This window comes from Saimiri boliviensis, chromosome 6, assembly GCF_048565385.1.
Source record: "Saimiri boliviensis isolate mSaiBol1 chromosome 6, mSaiBol1.pri, whole genome shotgun sequence".
Classification (NCBI taxonomy): domain Eukaryota; kingdom Metazoa; phylum Chordata; class Mammalia; order Primates; family Cebidae; genus Saimiri; species Saimiri boliviensis.
In genome coordinates, this window is record NC_133454.1 from 120,657,220 (window position 1) to 120,675,461 (window position 18,242).

Here is an 18,242-nt window from a genome sequence, read left to right on the forward strand (position 1 = left end):
ACAGGCTTGAGCCACCGCGTCCGGCCTTTTTTTTTTTTTTTTTTTAAGGCAGAGTCTCGCTCTGTTGCCCAGGCTGGAGTACAGTCTCACAATCCTGGCTCATTGCAACCCCTGCCTCCTGGGTTCAAAGGATTCTCTTGCCACAGCCTCCCCAGGAGCTGGGATGACAGGCGCCCACCACCATGCCTGGTTAATTTTTCTATTTTTAGTAGAGACGGGGTTTCACCATGTTGGCCAGGCTGGTCTCAAGCTCCTGAACCTCGTGATCCGCCTGCCTCGGCCTCCCAAAGTGCTGGGAATACAGGCGTGAGCCCCTGTGCCTGGCCAACTTTCTAAGAGCAGACATCCGCATGCCTCAAGCAATTCTTACACCACCTGTAAAGTTCCACAGGGACAGTGTAAGTAGCTCCATTTTACAGATGAGAACACTAAAGCTTGGAGAGGCCAAGCCACCTGCCCAAGGTTACATGGTTGTTTCTTGGCAGACAGGGTGGGAACTGAAAGGAAGTCTTTGGAGTCTGACTGTGGCTCCCAACACCGCCCCACACAGCTCACCCTGTGCAGACGGGACCCGGGGCAATACTGTTCCAACATCATCATCCTGCCCAGAAAACCTTTCTTTTGAGATCCAGGCCATTCCTCTCTCGCACTCCTTCTTCCCCTGCCCTGCTGGTGGTCTGTCCCCAGCTGACTTACCCATAGGAGGACGCTTAGAGAGGAACCCCAGGGAGGGTGTCATCTAATCCCCTTATTTTTGGATGAAGACACAGAGGCCCAAGAGGGAGGAGACCGATCCCCATCTCTCCTGGTGTCCGGCCCACGCTCATCCACCACCCCTGCTGCTTCTTTTAAGGAATGGAGCCAGCTGTGCGCACCACACCACCTGCCTCGCCCCTACCTTGCCGATGACGTCATTGCGGCTGAGTTTGTCCTTGTCCATGACGGTGATGATGATGGTCGTCTCCCTCAGCTTCTCCGTGGGGATATCGAAGGCGAAGGACTCGTTGAAGATGGGGTTCAGGTTCCTCTTCATCGTCACTGTCTTCTTCTTCTCCACCCGCTTGTCCTTGTACATCAGCCACACCTTCACATAGGGGTCTAGGGGAGGGAGTGGGGAAAGGTTAGAGGGACAGCAGGGGAGGGACTTCCTAGGATCCCTTTCCCCTTCCAGGTATGGAAGCTGAGGCAGGAGGGCTGGGTGCTTTCCCCAGAGGCAAGGAGAGACCCAGGCCAGAATGAGAGGGACCTGGGAGAATCAGCAGATGGACCTTGGCGATCACTTGGGGCCCTCCTGTTACTACCAATGAGGAAACTGAGCCCCAGAGAGGCCAGGTCTTGCCCAGAATCTCAGACAAGCAGCATCAGAGCTGGGGCTAGAACCCAGGTCTTCCCACGGTGTTCCCGTTCTTCCTGAAGACTGGAGTCCAAGACGATGCCGATCCTGACCTAGGGTCCAAGGTGAGGGTGCTCCAAAGGGGGCCCCCAAGGTCTCTAGGGTAAGGAGCGAGGACTGGAGGTTGGGGTGTGGGGGGTGGGAGTGGACCACTACGGACCCTGCTCTCCATCTGCGGTGTAACCCTCATGTCACCAGAGCCTCCCCACCTGCCCGTCCGTCCTCTGCTCGAGCAGCCCCACACCTGATGTGCCCCCGATGTCCATGGCTTTGAGGTTCCGGGCTTTGATGATGTTCACGATGATGGAGTTGGCAGAGGGGTTGTAGCAGAGAGACAAGAGCAGCTCCCCTCGGCTCCCCTGGGAGGCACAACGGGAGGGTGTGGGAACGTCTAGTAGGGCTCTCGGATTGCACCAGTGGGCCCCAGGCCTCCTCTGCCCTGACCTTGCTGCTTACCCATGCCCCTATCTGTCATCTCTGTCTCACTCTGTCTCCCCTCCTCTGGCGGGTGTGTGGACTGCCCCTCCCAGGGCCACCATCCCCTCCCTGTTCCTAGGTTCCTTCTTACAGATCAGGTGAGTCCCCTAGGCGCCAAGCACCAGTGCTCCAGCTGCTGACGAGGACTGTGCTCCATCAGAACCGCCCACCTGCCCTCCCCCACAGCCCTCCTGGCCTTCCTAAGGTTGACAGGGGTCTGGGAGCAGATTGCCAGCCCTGCCCTGCTGCCTGCCCAGGTAAGGCCCACCCATGGGGCCTTACACTCCCATCGCTGCATGGCTTCAGATCCTTCCAGAAGGTCTGCATCTGGGTCAGGTCCACCTTGTTAAGGGGGATGGACACCTCCCCGATGGGGTCGTTGCGGCTGAAGCGGTCATAGTCCAGGACTTGGAGGTAGAGGATCCTCTGCACCACCTTCTCATAGGGAAAACCTGGGGGTACAGAGGAGTGCCAGTGAAGAGGGGGAGAGAGGGGCCACACGGGGCCCAGGAGGCAAGGAAGGCCCTGGGAAGAGGAGGCAGGCCCTGTGCCCTCCCGCTGCCAACCCACTGGGCCAGCAGGCACACCAGATTGCGATTAGACCTTTACTGAAGTGCTGGCAAGAACTGTCACCATCTCATGGGACTCCCTCAACCATTCTCCAAGGTCAATGGCATCTTGTCCATCTTACAGATGAGGCTCAGATGGCTTAAATTCCTTGCCCAGAGTCCCAGCTAGTAAAGAGTAGAACTGCGGTCCTCCATTCACCCATGCACCTCGTGTCCATCTCAGTGGAGGCGCAGCTGCTGCCAATCATCCCGAGGCAGGTCTGGGCAAGCGGCTCTGCCTAGGTGGCCAAAGCTGCCAGGACGCAGGCCCCAGGAGGACTCAGGGCAGAGGGGCATGGGGGGGGGAAGGCAAAGGCACAGAAGCAGGAAGTGACAAGTGTCCTGTGACTCTGCACCCCTCTCCTCCTGCCTGTGCTTCTGTTTTTTCTGCAGCATCCCCTTCTCTACTGCTGCCTCCCTTGTCCAAGGCGCTGGCACCTCCTGCCTAGACAGCCACAAACGTCTCCAAACTGCCCTCCCTGCGTCCACGCTTTCTCCTACGGTCCATTCTCAATGCAGCCGCCAGAGAGATCTTTTAAAAATAGAAATTCCATCACGATGCGCTCCCGCTTAAAGCCTTTCAATGGTTCCCAGTGCACTTAGAATAAAAGCCGGGCACCCTACCTTGGCTTCAAGTCCTTCCACAATTTGGCCCGGCTGTCCTCTCCCTGCTTGGCTTGTGACCGCTCTTCACTCAGTGACTGGGCTCCAGCCACATTGGCCTCCTTCCTGGCCCTTCCACACCTCGACCCCTCCTGCCCTGGGGCTGGGTGCACACTGGCCCCACCATGCCCACCTCCCTCCCGGCTACTCTCATCCTTCTGGTCTCAGCATTCTTTCCTGGCATCTCAGACAGTGTCCGGTTATCCACTCTAGCACATTTTCTGCAAAACATGTCACACGCGGTAACATATTTCTCTGTCTCTTTCCCTGATTTTTGTCTGGCTCTCCCAGAAGGCTAGGATTCCCAGGAAGGCATCTCTGTTACCAACCACTGGATCTCTGTGTCTAACACCGTTTCTGGCACATAGTAGGCACTCGATACATATTGTTAAGTGAATGCATAATTGAACAGATGAGACCGCCCTGTCTCCTGAGGGAGCAGCAGGACTGTGCTGAGGTGAGGTGGGAGCTAAGGTCAGAGCCAGAGGAGCAGAAGGGACTTGGATGGGATGGAGGAGGGAAGACGGGGCCAGGGGCAGGTCTGAAGCCGGGAGTCACAAGGTGGGAGGCTTAGTCAGAGGTGGGGCTGGCCCGGGAGGTGCAGGGCACAGGCCAGCCTGGAGGCCTGAGGTGAGGAGATTCTGAACCCGGGTGTGAGTGGGAAGGAGGACGCTTGGAACCTCAGCCTGGCTGGTGCCGATGTTCACCAGCTCAGCTCCTGTGACCTGAGCCTAGCTAGACACAAAATCCTCTGGAGGAGCTCCAGAGGATTCCAGCACCTTCCCCAGAGATTCTGGAAGCACCAAGGAGCTCTGATAGGAGCAGGTGAGCTGGAAGAGGAGACTCTGAATTTGTTCAGGGTCATTTTCCTCATATTGAGGGAAGCTATGTCTTGCTTATTTCAGAGTTCCCCAGGGACCTAGCCCAGGAGACCCTTGGTATTGATTCAGGTAAAATGAATGAGGACAAGTGTTCTGGGAATGTTGGGAGCTCCAAGAGGTCCCTGAACCCATCAGTTCTCATCAACAGCAGAAGAGGCAGGCTCCTACCTGGCAAACTCCTACTCATCCATCAGAACCCCTTTTGAATGGTCCCTCTTCTGAGAAATTTTCTTCAGCACCACCAAAGGGAGCTCATACTGGGTTCCTGCAGTTCCTGTCATGCTGTGTGTGGCTGAGTTATCTACACATCTCTGTCTCTATTAGATCAGAAATGTCTTGAGGGCCATAATGGTGCCTCATTCTTTCCTACACCCCCAGTATCTGGAAGAGTGCCCAGTTCATGGTTGTTGCTGGGTACAGGCTTGTGGAAGACACTGGGGGATCAGAGTTCCGCTCAAAAACCTCGCTTTGCCAGCTGGCCACACAGACCTCCAGACAGCCGAAACCCTCGCTGTTGAGCCACCTCTGCCCTCACGGTGCCTGCAAAGGAGGGGCTCCAGAGACATATGAGCATTCACTGCTCACCCTCAGTGCCAGCTGGTGGGTGACCTGGCTGTCATCTTGCAGAAGAGGTGGGGTGCTAAGTGGCTGGGACAGTAGATAAGGAAAGGTCTCTGGGGTACACAGTGAAGGTTCTGGAAGGCTGGGGCTCAGGGCAGCTGGAGTAGGGATTTACTCTCCCTAGTTGAACCGGGGGCCATTGGCAAAGGGTTACGGCTTCTCTAAGTGGGGTCCTAGCACCCAAAGGCCCTGGGATAGAAATCACTCATTAATCACACGCCCAACTTCCTGGTTACCTTGAATCCTCAGAGATAAGAGATAAAGACCGGCCTTCAGAGAGGGCTTGCAGGAGAGAGAACGGACATTTTTCTCAGTGGCCTTCAGGCATGGTTCAGAGCTGTTGTTCCTGTCCCATGCGGGGGAGGGGGTCAGAATGGCAACAGATGGAGTGTGTTTAACAACCTGGTGTCAAACGTTTGCTGGGTGTCAGGCACTGTTCTGAGCTGCCTCTACAACTCACTCATTTGTTCAACCCTGACTATTATTATCTCTGTTCTGTAGATGAGGAAACCAAGTCATAGGGGGGCTCAGGAACTCGCCCAAGGTCATGCAGCCAGTAAACTTGGCTCAGAAACCTGCCCAAGGTCAAGGGTTGGGAATCGAACCCAGGCAGCCTGGGCCACAGCCTGTGCACTGAACCACTACACTTGGGTGGCTCCAGGGTGCTCCAGCTCTGAGTCCTACAGGTGCCTCCCTCCCTCCCTTCCTGCCCTCGTCAGGATGAGCTCTGTGTCTGGGCTGAAACGCCAGGCGGTGGCCCGGCTTCCCTCCTCGGCCTCTGGCTGATGCTGACTCCACTCGGCTCCTGTGACCTGATCCCAACTAGACACAAAATGCATCAGGTTAACCGGGCCAAGATACTGCCTGTGTGGGAGTGCATGTGTGTGGATTTGTGCCTGTGCATGCAAGCAGGTGTGCACAGAACTGTATCTGCTCATGTGTGTGTCTGTGCATTTGTGGGGCTGCAGGTGTGCACACATATGCATCTGTGCATGGCCACATGTGTGGTTGGCTAGGGGGATGGCAGACGGCAAGAGGTGACCGTGGCGAGAGGAGGGTGGCACTAGCCTCACCTTCGAAGAGGAAGGTCTCGTTCCAGTGGGGGTTTAGGTTCTTCCGCTTCACCTTGGTCTCCAGCTTGTGTTTCTTGTCGGGCAGCAGGTAGATCTTGACAAAGGGGTCGCTGGTGCCGCTGAAGTCCTTGGCCGGCAGCTCCTGGGCCTTCATGATCTTCACGGTGAGTGTGGACTCCTGGAAGTTGTAGCCGACGCTGAACTGGATCCGGCCCAGGTTCTCTCGGCTGCAGCCCTCGTGGGCCTCGTCCTCCTCGGAGCCTGGGGAGAGCTGAGGGCAGGGGAGAGGCCACAGGGTTGGGGAGGACTCTGCTTCCCCTGTGTCCCCACTGCTGCCCAGCACGGGCGACAGGCCAGAGGAGGTGGCCCGTCCCACACTCACATCCATGGACGCTGCTCAGGCTCAGAGGGCAGGTGCCTTGACCAGGGTCTCCTGGGAGGGGAGGGGAGGGGGGAGGGTAGAGCTGAGACCGCCCTGTCTCCTGAGCCTGCATGACGCCTATTTCCCAGGCTCTCCTCGCAGCTCTGGGTCTGCCGCCTGCCCCAAGCTGCAGCTCAGCGGCCTCGCCTCCCTGGCCCCAGCTGGTCTGGCATGTGCTGGGGTTTCTGAGACCCCTGACCTCCCTGCCCTCCCGTGGCATGGGAGGGGCCTCTGTGGATGCACTGACACAAACCTGGGCTGCACGGCAGATGGGGGAGGCTGCTCGTACTGCAAGAGAGTTTACCACAGTAATTCTTTGGAAAGTGGCTCTCTGGGGTGTGGAGACTGAAGTGATTTACAAAATGAGAGAGGCAAGTTTTCAGGAGCAATGTCTGTTCGTGTAAAGCAGAATCACTAGGGACGTGAAAATTGCAGACTCCCCAGGCCCCATCCCCAGCCAGTCTGACCAGATGGAGCTGGTGTAGGCCTGGGCATCAGTGCTGTGTAAAAGGTGCCTCAGGCCGGGCGCAGTGGCTCACGCCTGTAATCCCAGCACTTTGGGAGGCTAAGGCGGGAGGATTGCAAGGTCAGGAGTTGGAGACCAGTCTGGCCAACTCCTGGTTGGCCAGCGAAACCCCGTCTCTACTAAAAATACACAAAATTAGCCAGGTGTAGCGGTGTGTGCCTGTAATCCCAGCTACTTGGGAGGCTGAGGCAGGAAAATCGCGTGAACCTGGGGGGTGGAGGTTGCAGTGAGCTGAGATCATGCCATTGCACTCCAGCCTGGGTGATGGTGCAAGACTCTGTCTCAAAAAAAGGCACCTCAGACCTCAGATGACTGTACCACCCATCGGGGCTGAGGGCTGCTGGGAGGGAGGTCGCTTGGGCTGACCCAGCAATGGACCGTCACACAGAGGCAGGGTGGGCATCTCATTGCATCCTGACATGGAACCACAGGAAGCAGCTGGGACGTGGACCTCCTGGCCATGTGTGTGAAGCTGTGGGCACACTGGGAGTACCTGCCAGGGTTTAGAGCCCTGCCCACCCTCCAGCCGCTTACAGCAGCCCCAGGCCACTGACCACAACAGACCCAGTTAGGGGACCACATGGCTCAGGCACCCATCTCAAAAATCTCCCATGATGGTTGGATGAGGGATGGAGTAGGACCCTGGGTACACAGTTAAGACAAACTGCAGGCACCCGTTCTCTCCGTGCCTCTCCTGCAGAAACCTTTGTGCTCTCTCCTTCACCCTGGAGGGGCAGCCCTAGGCTCTGAATGACTAAGTAAGACAGATAATAACGAACACAATGCGCTCCTACCACAACTGGAGACTCTCAGATCGCCTCCTTACTGAATCCTGACAACAGCCAGGTGAGGCAGGTGTCACCACCCTCTAGCTGAGGAAACTGACTCAGAGAGGTTAAGTCACATGGCCAAGACTGCACAGCAGGATGAACCCTCTCTGATTCGCAATCCTGCTCTTTCCACTAAAGCAGGCCCACACCCCAGGGCAGCACTGAGGTGTCCCCCTCAAGCCAGCAAAGATCTGCGGACTCATCATGCCAGGTGAAAAGCGTCAGATCCCACTCAAATCGTTGTTTGTTTTGGTTTTTTTGAGACAGGGTCTCACTCTGTTGCCAAGGCTGGAGTGCAGTGGTGCAATCCCGGCTCACTGCAACCTCCGCCTCCCAAGGTCAAGTGATTTTCGTGCCTCAGCCTCCCGAGTAGCTGGGACCACAAGCTTGCACCACTACGCCCAGCTAATTTTTGTACTTTCAGTAGGGACAGGTTTTCGCCAGGTTTGCCAGGGTGGTCTCAAACTCTTGGCCACAAGTGATCCGCACCTCGGCCACCCACAGTGCTGGGGTTACAGGCGTGAGCCACGTGCCCAGCCTCACACTCATAATAGTAACCACCATGGACTGGCTGCCCGCCTTGCCAAACCCTGCCCTGTGCCCTGTGCCTTGTCCTCACTGACCTCTTACAGCATCCCAACGAGGCAGGCACTGCACTCCCACTGGAATACTTGGAACACAGCTGGAACGCTTTCCCGAGATTGAATGCCCAGTGGGAACGGAACCCAGTTTAGCACCCAGGAATCCTGAGTTCCCTTCCACCTGCGGCTTGCTCTTGTACTCAGATCTAGAGTCTGGGGCTTTACCTTGGTCCCGCCTGGATGGGGGCAGGGGTGCTGAGCTGTCTTACAGCAGAAGATGGTCCCTCCAGCCCTCACCCCTTGGCCGATCCAGATAACCCCACAAGCCCCACTGCAGCCCCAATGAGAATGTGGCTTACCTGCCCAGAACCTGCTTTTCCCCGATGATCTTTTTTTTTTTTTTTGAGACAGAGTCTCGTTGTGTTGCCCAGGCAGGAGTGCAGTGGCACGATCTCAGCTCTCTGCAACCTCCACCTCCTGGTTGAAGCTATTCTCCTACCTCAGCCTCCCAAGTAGCTGGGACTACAGGCACCTGCTACCACACCCAGCTAATTTTTGTATTTTTAGTAGAGATGGGGTTTCACTATGTTGGCCAGGCTGGTCTTGAACTTCCGACTTCATGATCTGCCCACCTCGGCCTCCCAAAGTGCTGGGATTACAGGCATGAGCCACTGCACCCAGCCTCCCTGATGCTCTTTCCCCCGCTCATGCCAGCACCATACCCTTTGACCATGTGTTTACATCTGTAGAGTGGGGACTGTGAAACCTACTTTGTGGGGTCCTGGGAGAGCTAAGCGGGTCCATGTCCCTTCTAGAGTTCTGCTCCGTGACCTGAGCCACTGGCAGAGGGACCGAGTAACTGGGGCACATGAGTGGACAGTGCCAGCAAAGATCACTCACCCTCCCCCTTGCTTCTCAAGTTGAGGAGGGGTTGCTGGTGACCGCAGCCCGGGCCTGAGGTTCCTCCGGTCCCTCGGCTCTTGGCTTCCAAACAGTGTGGTCTTGGGAAGGCCTGGGCTGGCCAGGCGGGTTTCACCTGGGAAAGGGGTGGCGGCTCTGTGCCCACTCCCAGCCTTTCCAAGCCACAGCCCTGAGCCCTAATTACTAAGCTGGGACAGAGCCATCTCTATGGCAACCAGGTTGGCCACGCCGTCAGAGTCAGGGAAGGTGCTACCCAAGCCCCTGTACCAGCAGAAGTCAGCCTCAAAAAGCAGCAGGCTACCCTGTGCCAGGGCAGGAGATGCTCAGAGGCAGGTGTGGCTTGGCTGCTTCTCAGACACCTCTGCCCCTCAGTCCCTTCTCTGGCCAGTTCTGGGTGCTCTACTCTTGTCTCTCCCTCTTTTTTTTTTTTTTTTTTTTTTTTTTGAGACGGAGTTTCGCTCTTGTTGCCCAGGCTGGAGTGCAATGGCGCGATCTCGGCTCACCGCAACCTCCGCCTCCTGGGTTCAGGCAATTCTCCTGCCTCAGCCTCCTGAGTAGCTGGGATTACAGGCACACGCCACCATGCCCAGCTAATTTTTAGTATTTTTAGTAGAGACGGGGTTTCACCATGTTGACCAGGATGGTCTCGATCTCTTGACCTCGTGATCCACCCGCCTCGGCCTCCCAAAGTGCTGGGATTACAGGCTTGAGCCACCGCGCCCGGCCGACTCTCCCTCTTTTTTTTGAGATGGAGTTTTGCTCTTGTTGCCCAGGTTGGAGTGCAGTGGCACGATCTCGGCTCCCTGCAACCTCTACCTCCCGGGCTCAAGTGATTCTCCTGCCTCAGTCCCCCAAGTAGCTGGGACTACAGGCATGCGCCAGCACGGCTAGCTAATTTTGTATTTTTAGTAGAGACGGGATTTCGCCATGTCGGCCAGGCTTGTCTTGAACTTCCAACCTCAGATGATCCCACCCACCTTGGCCTTCCAAAGTGCTGGGATTACAGGTGTGAGCCGCTGTGCCCAGCTCACTCTTGACTTTTGACCCCCAGGTTCCACAGCCCAGGGTCTGGAGACCAGGACAGGCTGAGGTCACAGTGAACTGATTCTGCCCTGCTTATCTTATCATGCCTGTTAATGTCAATGACCTAGCATCGGCACAGAGCAGTGCAATTAGACTCTGCCTTCCCACCTCTGAGCATCCTCCCAGCACAGGAGAGGGAGACAAGGCCTACGCTTCCTTCCACTGGCTGCAGCTGTCGGCCCCTCCCTGGGAGCAGCAAGGGGGCAGGCAAGCTGTCTGGGAAGGGGCCGTCCTTCTGGAAACCTTGCTACCAGGAAGCTGTAATGAATTAAGGGGCTGTGCAGGGAGGCAGGGTGGGCTGTGGCAATGGCCCATCCAGAGGGGAGGACAGCTGGGGCCAGTCTGCCTGGGTTGGGGAAGATGGAAGGAGAGCAGCGGAGGGCCAGACACAGGGGCCTGGGGGGTAGGAAGAAGGGGAGAGGTGGGGAGGCCCAAGGCGACCCGATCTGGATGTGGAAAATCTGATGGTCTAATGTGGATCCAAGGAAAGCACAGGATAGGCTGGGCGCCGTGGTTCATGCCTGTAATCCCAGCACTTTGGGAGGCTGAGGCAGGCAGATCACTTGAGGCTAGGAGTTTGAGACCAGCCTGGCCAACATGGTGAAACCCTGTCTCTACTAAAAATACAAAAATTAGCTGAGTATGGTGGTGCACACCTGTAATCGCAGCTACTCGAGAGGCTGAGGCAGGAGAATCACTTGAGCTCAGGAGGTGGAGGTTGCAGTGAGTTGAGATCGTGCCACTGCACTCCAGCCTGGGGGACAGTGAGACTCTGTCTCAAAAAAAAAAAAAAAAAAAAAAAAAAAAAGCAGCCTCTTAGGCCCTACCTAAGGACCAGGAATCTGCTTTTTTTTTTTTTTTAAGACGGAGTTTCGCTCGTTACCCAGGCTGGAGTGCAGTGGCGCCATCTCGGCTCACCGCAACCTCCGCCTCTTGGGTTCAGGCAATTCTCCTGTCTCAGCCTCCTGAATAGCTGGGATTACAGGCACGCGCCGCCATGCCCAGCTAATTTTTTGTATTTTTTTTTAGTAGAGACGGGGTTTCACCATGTTGACCAGGATGGTCTCGATCTCTTGACCTCATGATCCACCCACCTCAGCCTCCCAAAATGCTGGGATTACAGGCGTGAGCCACCGCGCCCGGCCTGGAATCTGCATTTTTAACAAGGTTCCTGGGGGATTCCTGTGTACATAGCAATTTGAGAAACACCAGGCTAGAAGGGGCTGTGGGGATGGATGGTTAGAGCTGGCTGGAATCCTACATGACAGAAGGGTAGGGCTCTGGTGCCAGGGCAGTGGGTGAGGGGCTGGGAGTTCCCAAGCCGATTTCCTACTTCCTTCTCTCTACAGGAGGGAGGGGTTCAATTTCGAGGAGATGAAATGTCCTAGGTCAAGACCAGTAGGAACAGAGCTGGTTCCCAACCTCATCTCCTCTTCAAGCCTTCCTGGGACTTCAGAGCTGCCGAACCTTTAACTGATTCCTGCCTGCCAATCTCCCATTTTCTCCCTCCAGGGGCTCTTCGGAAAGCGTGGGTGGGGCAAGTGGCTGTGACTCACTGCTGCCCCCTGGAGGCACCATGGGGACCACAATCTCTGCCTGGGCCAAACAACCTAGAACTAGGATCCCATTGGGTTAGAGGCCTCTGGTAGGGTGTGGACAGGAGCACGTCACCACAGCTGTCCCCTCAGAGGAGCCAGGACCAGTGGATTCCTGCTGTCCTGCTCTCAGGGTCCTCCAGCCATGGGAATGGGGGAGGTCACTGGCCTAGGCCTTCCCCCCCAGACCTCCACTTAAGGGGACACCATTCCTGGGAGGGGACAACTCCCCTGAGTCCTCTGCCCACCAGCTTTTCCTTCTAGAATCCTGAAAATGTCTTGCATGAGTGGGTTTGCTTTGGCCCCTTCTCAATCCACAAAGGGATCAAAGCAGGATTGGAATTCTTATTTTCACTTGTCAAAGGAAGAAATGGAGACACGGAGAAGATACTTGGGTGAAAGAGCTGGCAACAAGCCCAGGCCTTGCACACTCAGTCATCAAGTGCCCAGTGGTCACGGGCCTGGCTCTCCAGGCTGCTTCTGACCCGGTTCCCCTCCCTGGACCACTCCCATGCCGTTGCCAGTTCCCACACACGTCCCTCTTCTCCCTGCCCCGGCCTCCCAGCCCGGGCTCCCCCATTCTCACCATGAGCATCTCGCTGGTGAGGGAGTTGACGAGGTCTGAGACGGAGGAGTGTGCCTCTGTCCGGCGGTCGGACTCATCATGGGGTGTCTGACCTGGCACCGGGGCTGTATTCACTGCCTTCCCTCCGGCGGGCAACCTGGGAGCAGGGTAGTCTGAATGAGATTGGGCTGGGGAGTGAGCTGGGTTGGGCACCCCGGCCTGGGGGGTGGCAGGACCTTCTCTGTAGACCCCAGCAGGTGTCAGTACTCCTGTCCATGTGGATGCCTGGTTTTCCCTGGAGACCCACGCCCAGGGCCCATTCTCCTTGCAACCTCTGCCCCAGGTGACTGTGGCTTAACTACTCCTATAGGGGATATTTTTGGGAACACCCCCATTCTTCCTCTTCCCCAGAAAACCCCCACCCTCAGTCACTGGCTTGCATAGTTGGTCTCTGAGCTGTCCATTGCCCCCACTCCCCAGAGGCTGGTGCTATTCCACCCACCCCCAGACTGGAAGGGGGAGGCTCCGCCATGGCATGGTGTGTCCAGGTGCCTCTCCGCGTCATTACCCTCTGCAAACATGCCCAGAATGTCTGTCTCCCAGACGCCCCACCTGTGTTTGCTTGGGCTCATCAAGAATCCTCTTTCCACCCTCCAGACACGAGACTGACCAGGTGAGGTCAGGATAACTTTCCATAGTGACAGAGTGTTCTGTATTTGTGCTGTCCAGTGGAGCAGCCACATGCCACATGTATGCACTTGAGCATTTGCAATGTGGTCAGTGTGGCTGAGAGCTGAAATTTTAATTTTGTTGGATGTAAGCTCATTTAGGTTTAATAGCCCCCTATTGGATAGGGTGAGCCTACACCCCTGCTCCCCAGTTCCCATCCTTCTCCCACTTGCTGAAGACTGTGCATTTGATAAGGTTCTCACCCAGGGTCACAGAAAGACAGGCACCACCGAGAAGCCCTGTCTGCACCCAACTCCACGCTGTTCCCAGGATGCTGGGCTCTCTGACCCAGTGGCTGGGTGGTGAGCCCAGGCTCCGTTCAGCTGGGGCTCAGGAAGGGGGCACTAGAAGCCTGCCCAGGGACCAGGCTGGAATGTCCCATGAAGAGGAAGAGAGGTGGGGGTAGGCAGGAAGAAGGAGATGGGGGATCAGTAGCATGAGTCTCAGGACAGGCTAAACTAGAACAGCTTTGAGAGCACACAGACGCAAACTGGGAGCCACACGCTGAGGGTGGACATGAGCTATGGCCCTCTGGTAGAGACCAGCCTCCAGCACACAGACCGCCATGACAGGCAGACAGACAGACAGACATGCATAGACTATGCCAGGCCCTGAGGGGAGACATCAGGATCCCAAAGCAGGGTGTGCACGCACACACGTGTGCGCACGCACACACACACAGGTGTGCACATGTACACACGTGCGCACACGCACAGGTGTGCACATGTACACACACACACAGGTGTGCACATGTACACACACACATGCACACAAGTCCTACAGACACCCAGAGGAGCAGGGAGAGGGTGGCAAGGGGCCTGGGCAGGCCAAGCAGAGCAGCAGTGACAACACACATACAGCGATGAGCACGAAGGGATCCCAAGAGGAGGCACACTGGGGAGTCCTAGGCATGCCACGTGTGCACGTGAATGGGGACAAACTGAAATGGAAAAGGTAGGGAGTGGTTTCAGGGCCCTGAAACATCCTGATTATCAGAAGCACGATACACCTGCTGTGAAAACCTGGCCCTGCCTCTACAACATAGAAACGCCCACTCCACCCAGTGACAGGTGGGCACCCCTCCCCAAGGGCCATGGCACACATGGACATATGGACACGCACCACACACACACACACACACACACACACATACACACAGAGGACATGTGCTCACACAGGCAGGCAGTGGGAAGGAAGGGAGCCTGAAACAGCTGGAGAGGTAAAGTCAGGTTAGAAACAGCGGGAGAGCAGGGAGAGTGCGAGATTGACTGCTGAAGGTATAACGTCAGAGTTATTTGGCCACGCCACAGCGTCGGCACAGCTGCCAAGCAGCCTGGGAAAGATGGTCAGCGCCACTGAAGCTGTCGGAGGTCACAGGACAGAAAGACAGAGGTGAGAGGCACAGAGAGAGGCAGAGGGAGAGGCCGAGGGGTGCGTCACCGGCCCAGGACGGCCCTGTGGGGAGCAGATGGGAGAAAGGAGACAGAGGGAGAGAGAGGCTAAGAAAGTTAGTCAGAGACGTGTGAAGGCTGCCGGGTTGACAAGGGGACAGGGAGGAGCGTGCGGCCAACAGGAGAGGCAGAGAGGAGGCGGGGGACACACACCGTGACAGAGGAACATGGTGGCTTCAGAGTAGGGAGAGCAATGGGGGGAGGCCTGGTCCCCGCCTTGCCCCGTCCCCCACTTGGGGTGGGGGTGGGCCGCGGTGGAAACCATTTGGATCCCAAGGAGCAATGGTGAAATGATAGCAGACTGCATGAGGGGGTGGATAGAGCAGAGTGGCTGAGGGTGGAATGGGCGCAGCAGGGCGTGGAGCCAGGGCCTCCCTCCCCGCCCTCCCTCCCACTCCCGGGAGTGCACTCTTAAGTGCTGTGCTGAGGTCCAGGAGCTGAAGTATCCAGGATGGGGGACTTCAGGGACACAAAATCGTGGGGACAGAGGCAGTGACTGGCCCTCTCTTCTCCTGCTGCTTGCTGGACACGCTCCCACATTGCCTGGAACCTGGAATGGCCACTCCTCCTCCTGGGACGCTGTCTCCCATGAGCCTGTTGCTAACAGACCAAGGGGGCTGAGTGTCCTCCCTAGTGACAGCCAAGGGCTACCACCCCTTCCTCCTGGTCAAGGGTCAGCTGGGGAGGGAAGGGCAGGGATGGGGGCAGAAGGGCAGACCGTGGGTCTATTTTAGAAGGAAAGGCTGAAGAGGGAGGGACAGACCCCCCAAGGCCACCACTCCCAGGTCTGAGGGTCCGGGAACTCAGAGGGGTGGCACCCTAAGGTGCCCAGTGCCGATGCCAAGCTTTGGGAAGGGGAGAGTCTGCTGGGAAGGAAGCACTGGATTCTGGACCCCTGTGGCAGCCCACAACCCAAGAAGCACCCCAGGGGCCATGAGAAATGAGTTTCCAGGATGGGTGGGCATGATGAGGTGGGAATGGCACGGTCCACTCGGAAAGTCAGGCCGGGTGGTAGCAAGGGCGCACAGCCTCCACTCCCACACCCACCTTTCCCAGGAAGGCAGGGGACAAGCAGATGTGATGATCAGAAGGGATGGATGTGTTAAATATGGAGTGAGACCCAAGAGGTGAGGAGGTAAAAATAGACTGTGGGTGACGATGGAGCCAGTTCATTAACACATGGATGACGTGAAATCTCGTTTCCAGCCTGCATCTGCTCCCTCACGCTTCACACCTTTCCCAGCACCAGTCTCATGTTCTTAGCGGAGCGTTCAGAGGACTCCAGCCATCCCCTGTGTCTTCTTGCCCCTGGCCCCTGGCCCTCCCAGTGGCCCTCTGACTGCCTTGCAGCCCAGCTTTGAGGCCCTGACTCAGGAAGTCACAGCTCCTGTAGTACCCCAGTGGGTCGGGGGTGGCAGGCTCTGCTCCTCCCGTATCCCTCTATGTGGGCTCAGGGCTGACACCAATTGTGCCACTGAGTAGAAGCCCTGATCCCACTCTCTGGAGACTTCCAGACTTGCCCACCACAGACCATGCCACTGTTGACTCAGGATGAAACAAAACTGAGAGGGGTGGTCTCCAGGAGCCAGCAGAGGGACAGGCGAGCCAGCTGTCTGCCTCTCAGTCTATCCACCCTCCCTAGCCCACAAGCCCAGGGCAGCAGCCTGGGGCAGTCCCTTCTGGCCCCTAGGGGCCTCTCAAGAGCCTCAGGATGGCCCGTCCAAACAGTCCCTTGCAGCTCACAGGACACATGCTCCAGCCCAGAGGCCTGTTTTTTTTTCTCATTAAAAGCTTTGTATATCTGAGCCTGAGGGGCCATTCCTCAAAGGTTGCCCCACCCAATCCTTCGCTGGACAGAGCAGTAAGCAGAGATCCCAAAGAGGGGCTGTGTGTCGCCCAAGGATGCAGAGTGAGGCTCTGGCAGAACCAGAGCTGGAAGGCAGAGGTCTTGGCTGCCAGGCCACACACTCTCCTGCAGGCCTTTGGTCTGATGAGAAGCAGACCCAGTCAAGGTGACAGCTCCTCCTCCCATGATTCCCAATGGCTAATTCATCCTGGGAACCCCGGGTGTGGTCAACCGAACTAAGCTCAGGCATCTAATGGCCCCAGCTGTGGGGTGCCGCCTGAACCCTGGGACCTCCCTCCCCTACCACTTCCCCATGAGCAGCATCCTCACTTCCCTGAGATGGGACAGAAGGAGCTGCTTCCCTGAATTCCCGATAGCTGAGGCTATGGCAGTTTAAATGCCCAGACTTCTTCTTGGCCTGTGCTGTGGCTACACAGGCTACTCCCGGTCTCCGTAGGGTCCCGAGGCCAGCAGCAGTGACAGGGAATCCAACGAAGCCAGGCCTCACCCTTGCTCAGGACAGCTGCCTGCACCACTCCGGGCCCTCCCCAGCTCCCTCCTGGTGCCCTGGCTCAGGGTCCAGCCCTCTGCTTGTCTCTGGTCACCAGGCCTCTCCCACGCCCCAGACCCTCCCACCGTGGACTCCTCTTCCATCAGCCAAGCAGCCCAATGGGACCTCCAGGCAAGAGGGAGGTTGAGGGGGTGGGGATGAGGGAGAATGGGCTGGCGCCCCTTCCCTAACATCCCCCCCGCCCACCAACCACCAGAGAAACGGGGATTTCTGGTTGGGGTGGGGACAGAGATGAAATATGGAGGGGCAGCAGAGAGGAGCCAAGCAGGAAGATGGGGCAGAAAAGGCTGCGCTTGCTCCGGGCTGGGGCAAGCATGCCGGAGAGCAGGCCTGATCCAGAATGGTCCCAGGATGGCCGCGAGTGGCCTCGGACCCCGGGGACACCACCGAGGTGGCTGTGTGTGAGGGCACCGGCTGGGGAGAGGGCTCGTCCTCCCGCTCCAGCATCCGCTGAAGGCACCACCACCTCGTCCAGCAGCCAGGGCCGGTCGAGGCAGGTGGCCTCTCCGCGCCTCCTTCTCTGCCGCCGTCGCCGCAGGCCCTCGCCTGTGCTCGTACCTCTTGTCCCCCTGAGCGTTCTGGTTCTGCTGGGTTCCTGGGTTTTGCAGGTCAGGGATATTGGCAAAGTCATCCTGTTCCGAAAGCCCTAAGACCAAGGATAGCACCACCATCCGGCCTTCCCTGCCCAGGGTGGGCAGCCCACCGGCCAGGGTGAAAAGAGGAGGCCCCGTGGGCGGGGGCGGGGGGAAGGAGAGAGAGAGAGAGAGAGAGAAGAGAGAGAGAGAGAGAGAGAGAGACAGAGACAGAGACAAAGAGAGAGAAGAAAAAAGTGTAAGAAACTGGCCCTGCAGGAAAGAAAGCAAACTTCAGCAGTGTCAACAGTCGCAGGATGGAGTGGGGATAGTGAAGGCAGGCAGGGAGGGGAGGCGTCTACGGCCGGAGACTCCGCCGGCCTGCGCCAAGAGCAAGACTCTCCGGAGCTGAACTGCAAGGGGCTGGGCAGAGGTCTGCAGAGGTGGCCCGTGGCTGGGACAGTCCCAAGGGAACCCGGTGAGGGTGGGGGTCGGGAGCGGGGAATGGAGCATAGGCCCTGGGACACCACAGATTTCCAAAGGCTAACGCATGCCCAGCTGGACTGGCTCTGACCATCATCTGGGCCACTGGGAGAAGAGGGAGGGGCTCCATTACTATCCTGCAGCGGCACCTTGCAGGCTTAGAAAGTTTTGAAATCCAATGGGTACGGCACCCTGTCCTCTGGAAGCCCGTCAGAGACAACGCCGGGTCATGGTCAACCAGATATCCTTGAAGCCAGGCGGGGATACACAAGCCTCAGGCTCCTGGATACACAAGCCCATCAGAGGAGAATGAAAGTCCTTTGTGGTATATGACAACCCGGCCATATCGGCT

At 57.4% G+C, this 18,242-nt stretch overlaps 1 protein-coding gene across 11 annotated transcripts in view; it reads right to left on the minus strand.

Annotated features, from left to right (window-relative positions):
* Positions 1-18,242, minus strand: part of SYT7 (synaptotagmin 7) — a 67,894-nt gene that overhangs the window by 7,319 nt on the left and 42,333 nt on the right. For 6 of the 11 annotated variants that reach the window (XM_074401576.1, XM_074401578.1, XM_074401579.1 and 3 more), the window contains 5 exons: positions 12,260-12,395; positions 5,717-5,987; positions 2,153-2,322; positions 1,638-1,752; positions 899-1,098 (listed from right to left, as the gene is read on the minus strand). In XM_074401576.1, coding sequence (XP_074257677.1) covers positions 899-1,098; positions 1,638-1,752; positions 2,153-2,322; positions 5,717-5,987; positions 12,260-12,395 — 892 coding nt within the window. Of the gene's footprint in view, positions 1-898; positions 1,099-1,637; positions 1,753-2,152; positions 2,323-5,716; positions 5,988-12,259; positions 12,396-17,393; positions 17,517-18,242 lie in introns of all 11 variants that reach the window. The other 5 variants (XM_039470922.2, XM_074401575.1, XM_074401571.1 and 2 more) reach the window with 1 other exon arrangement.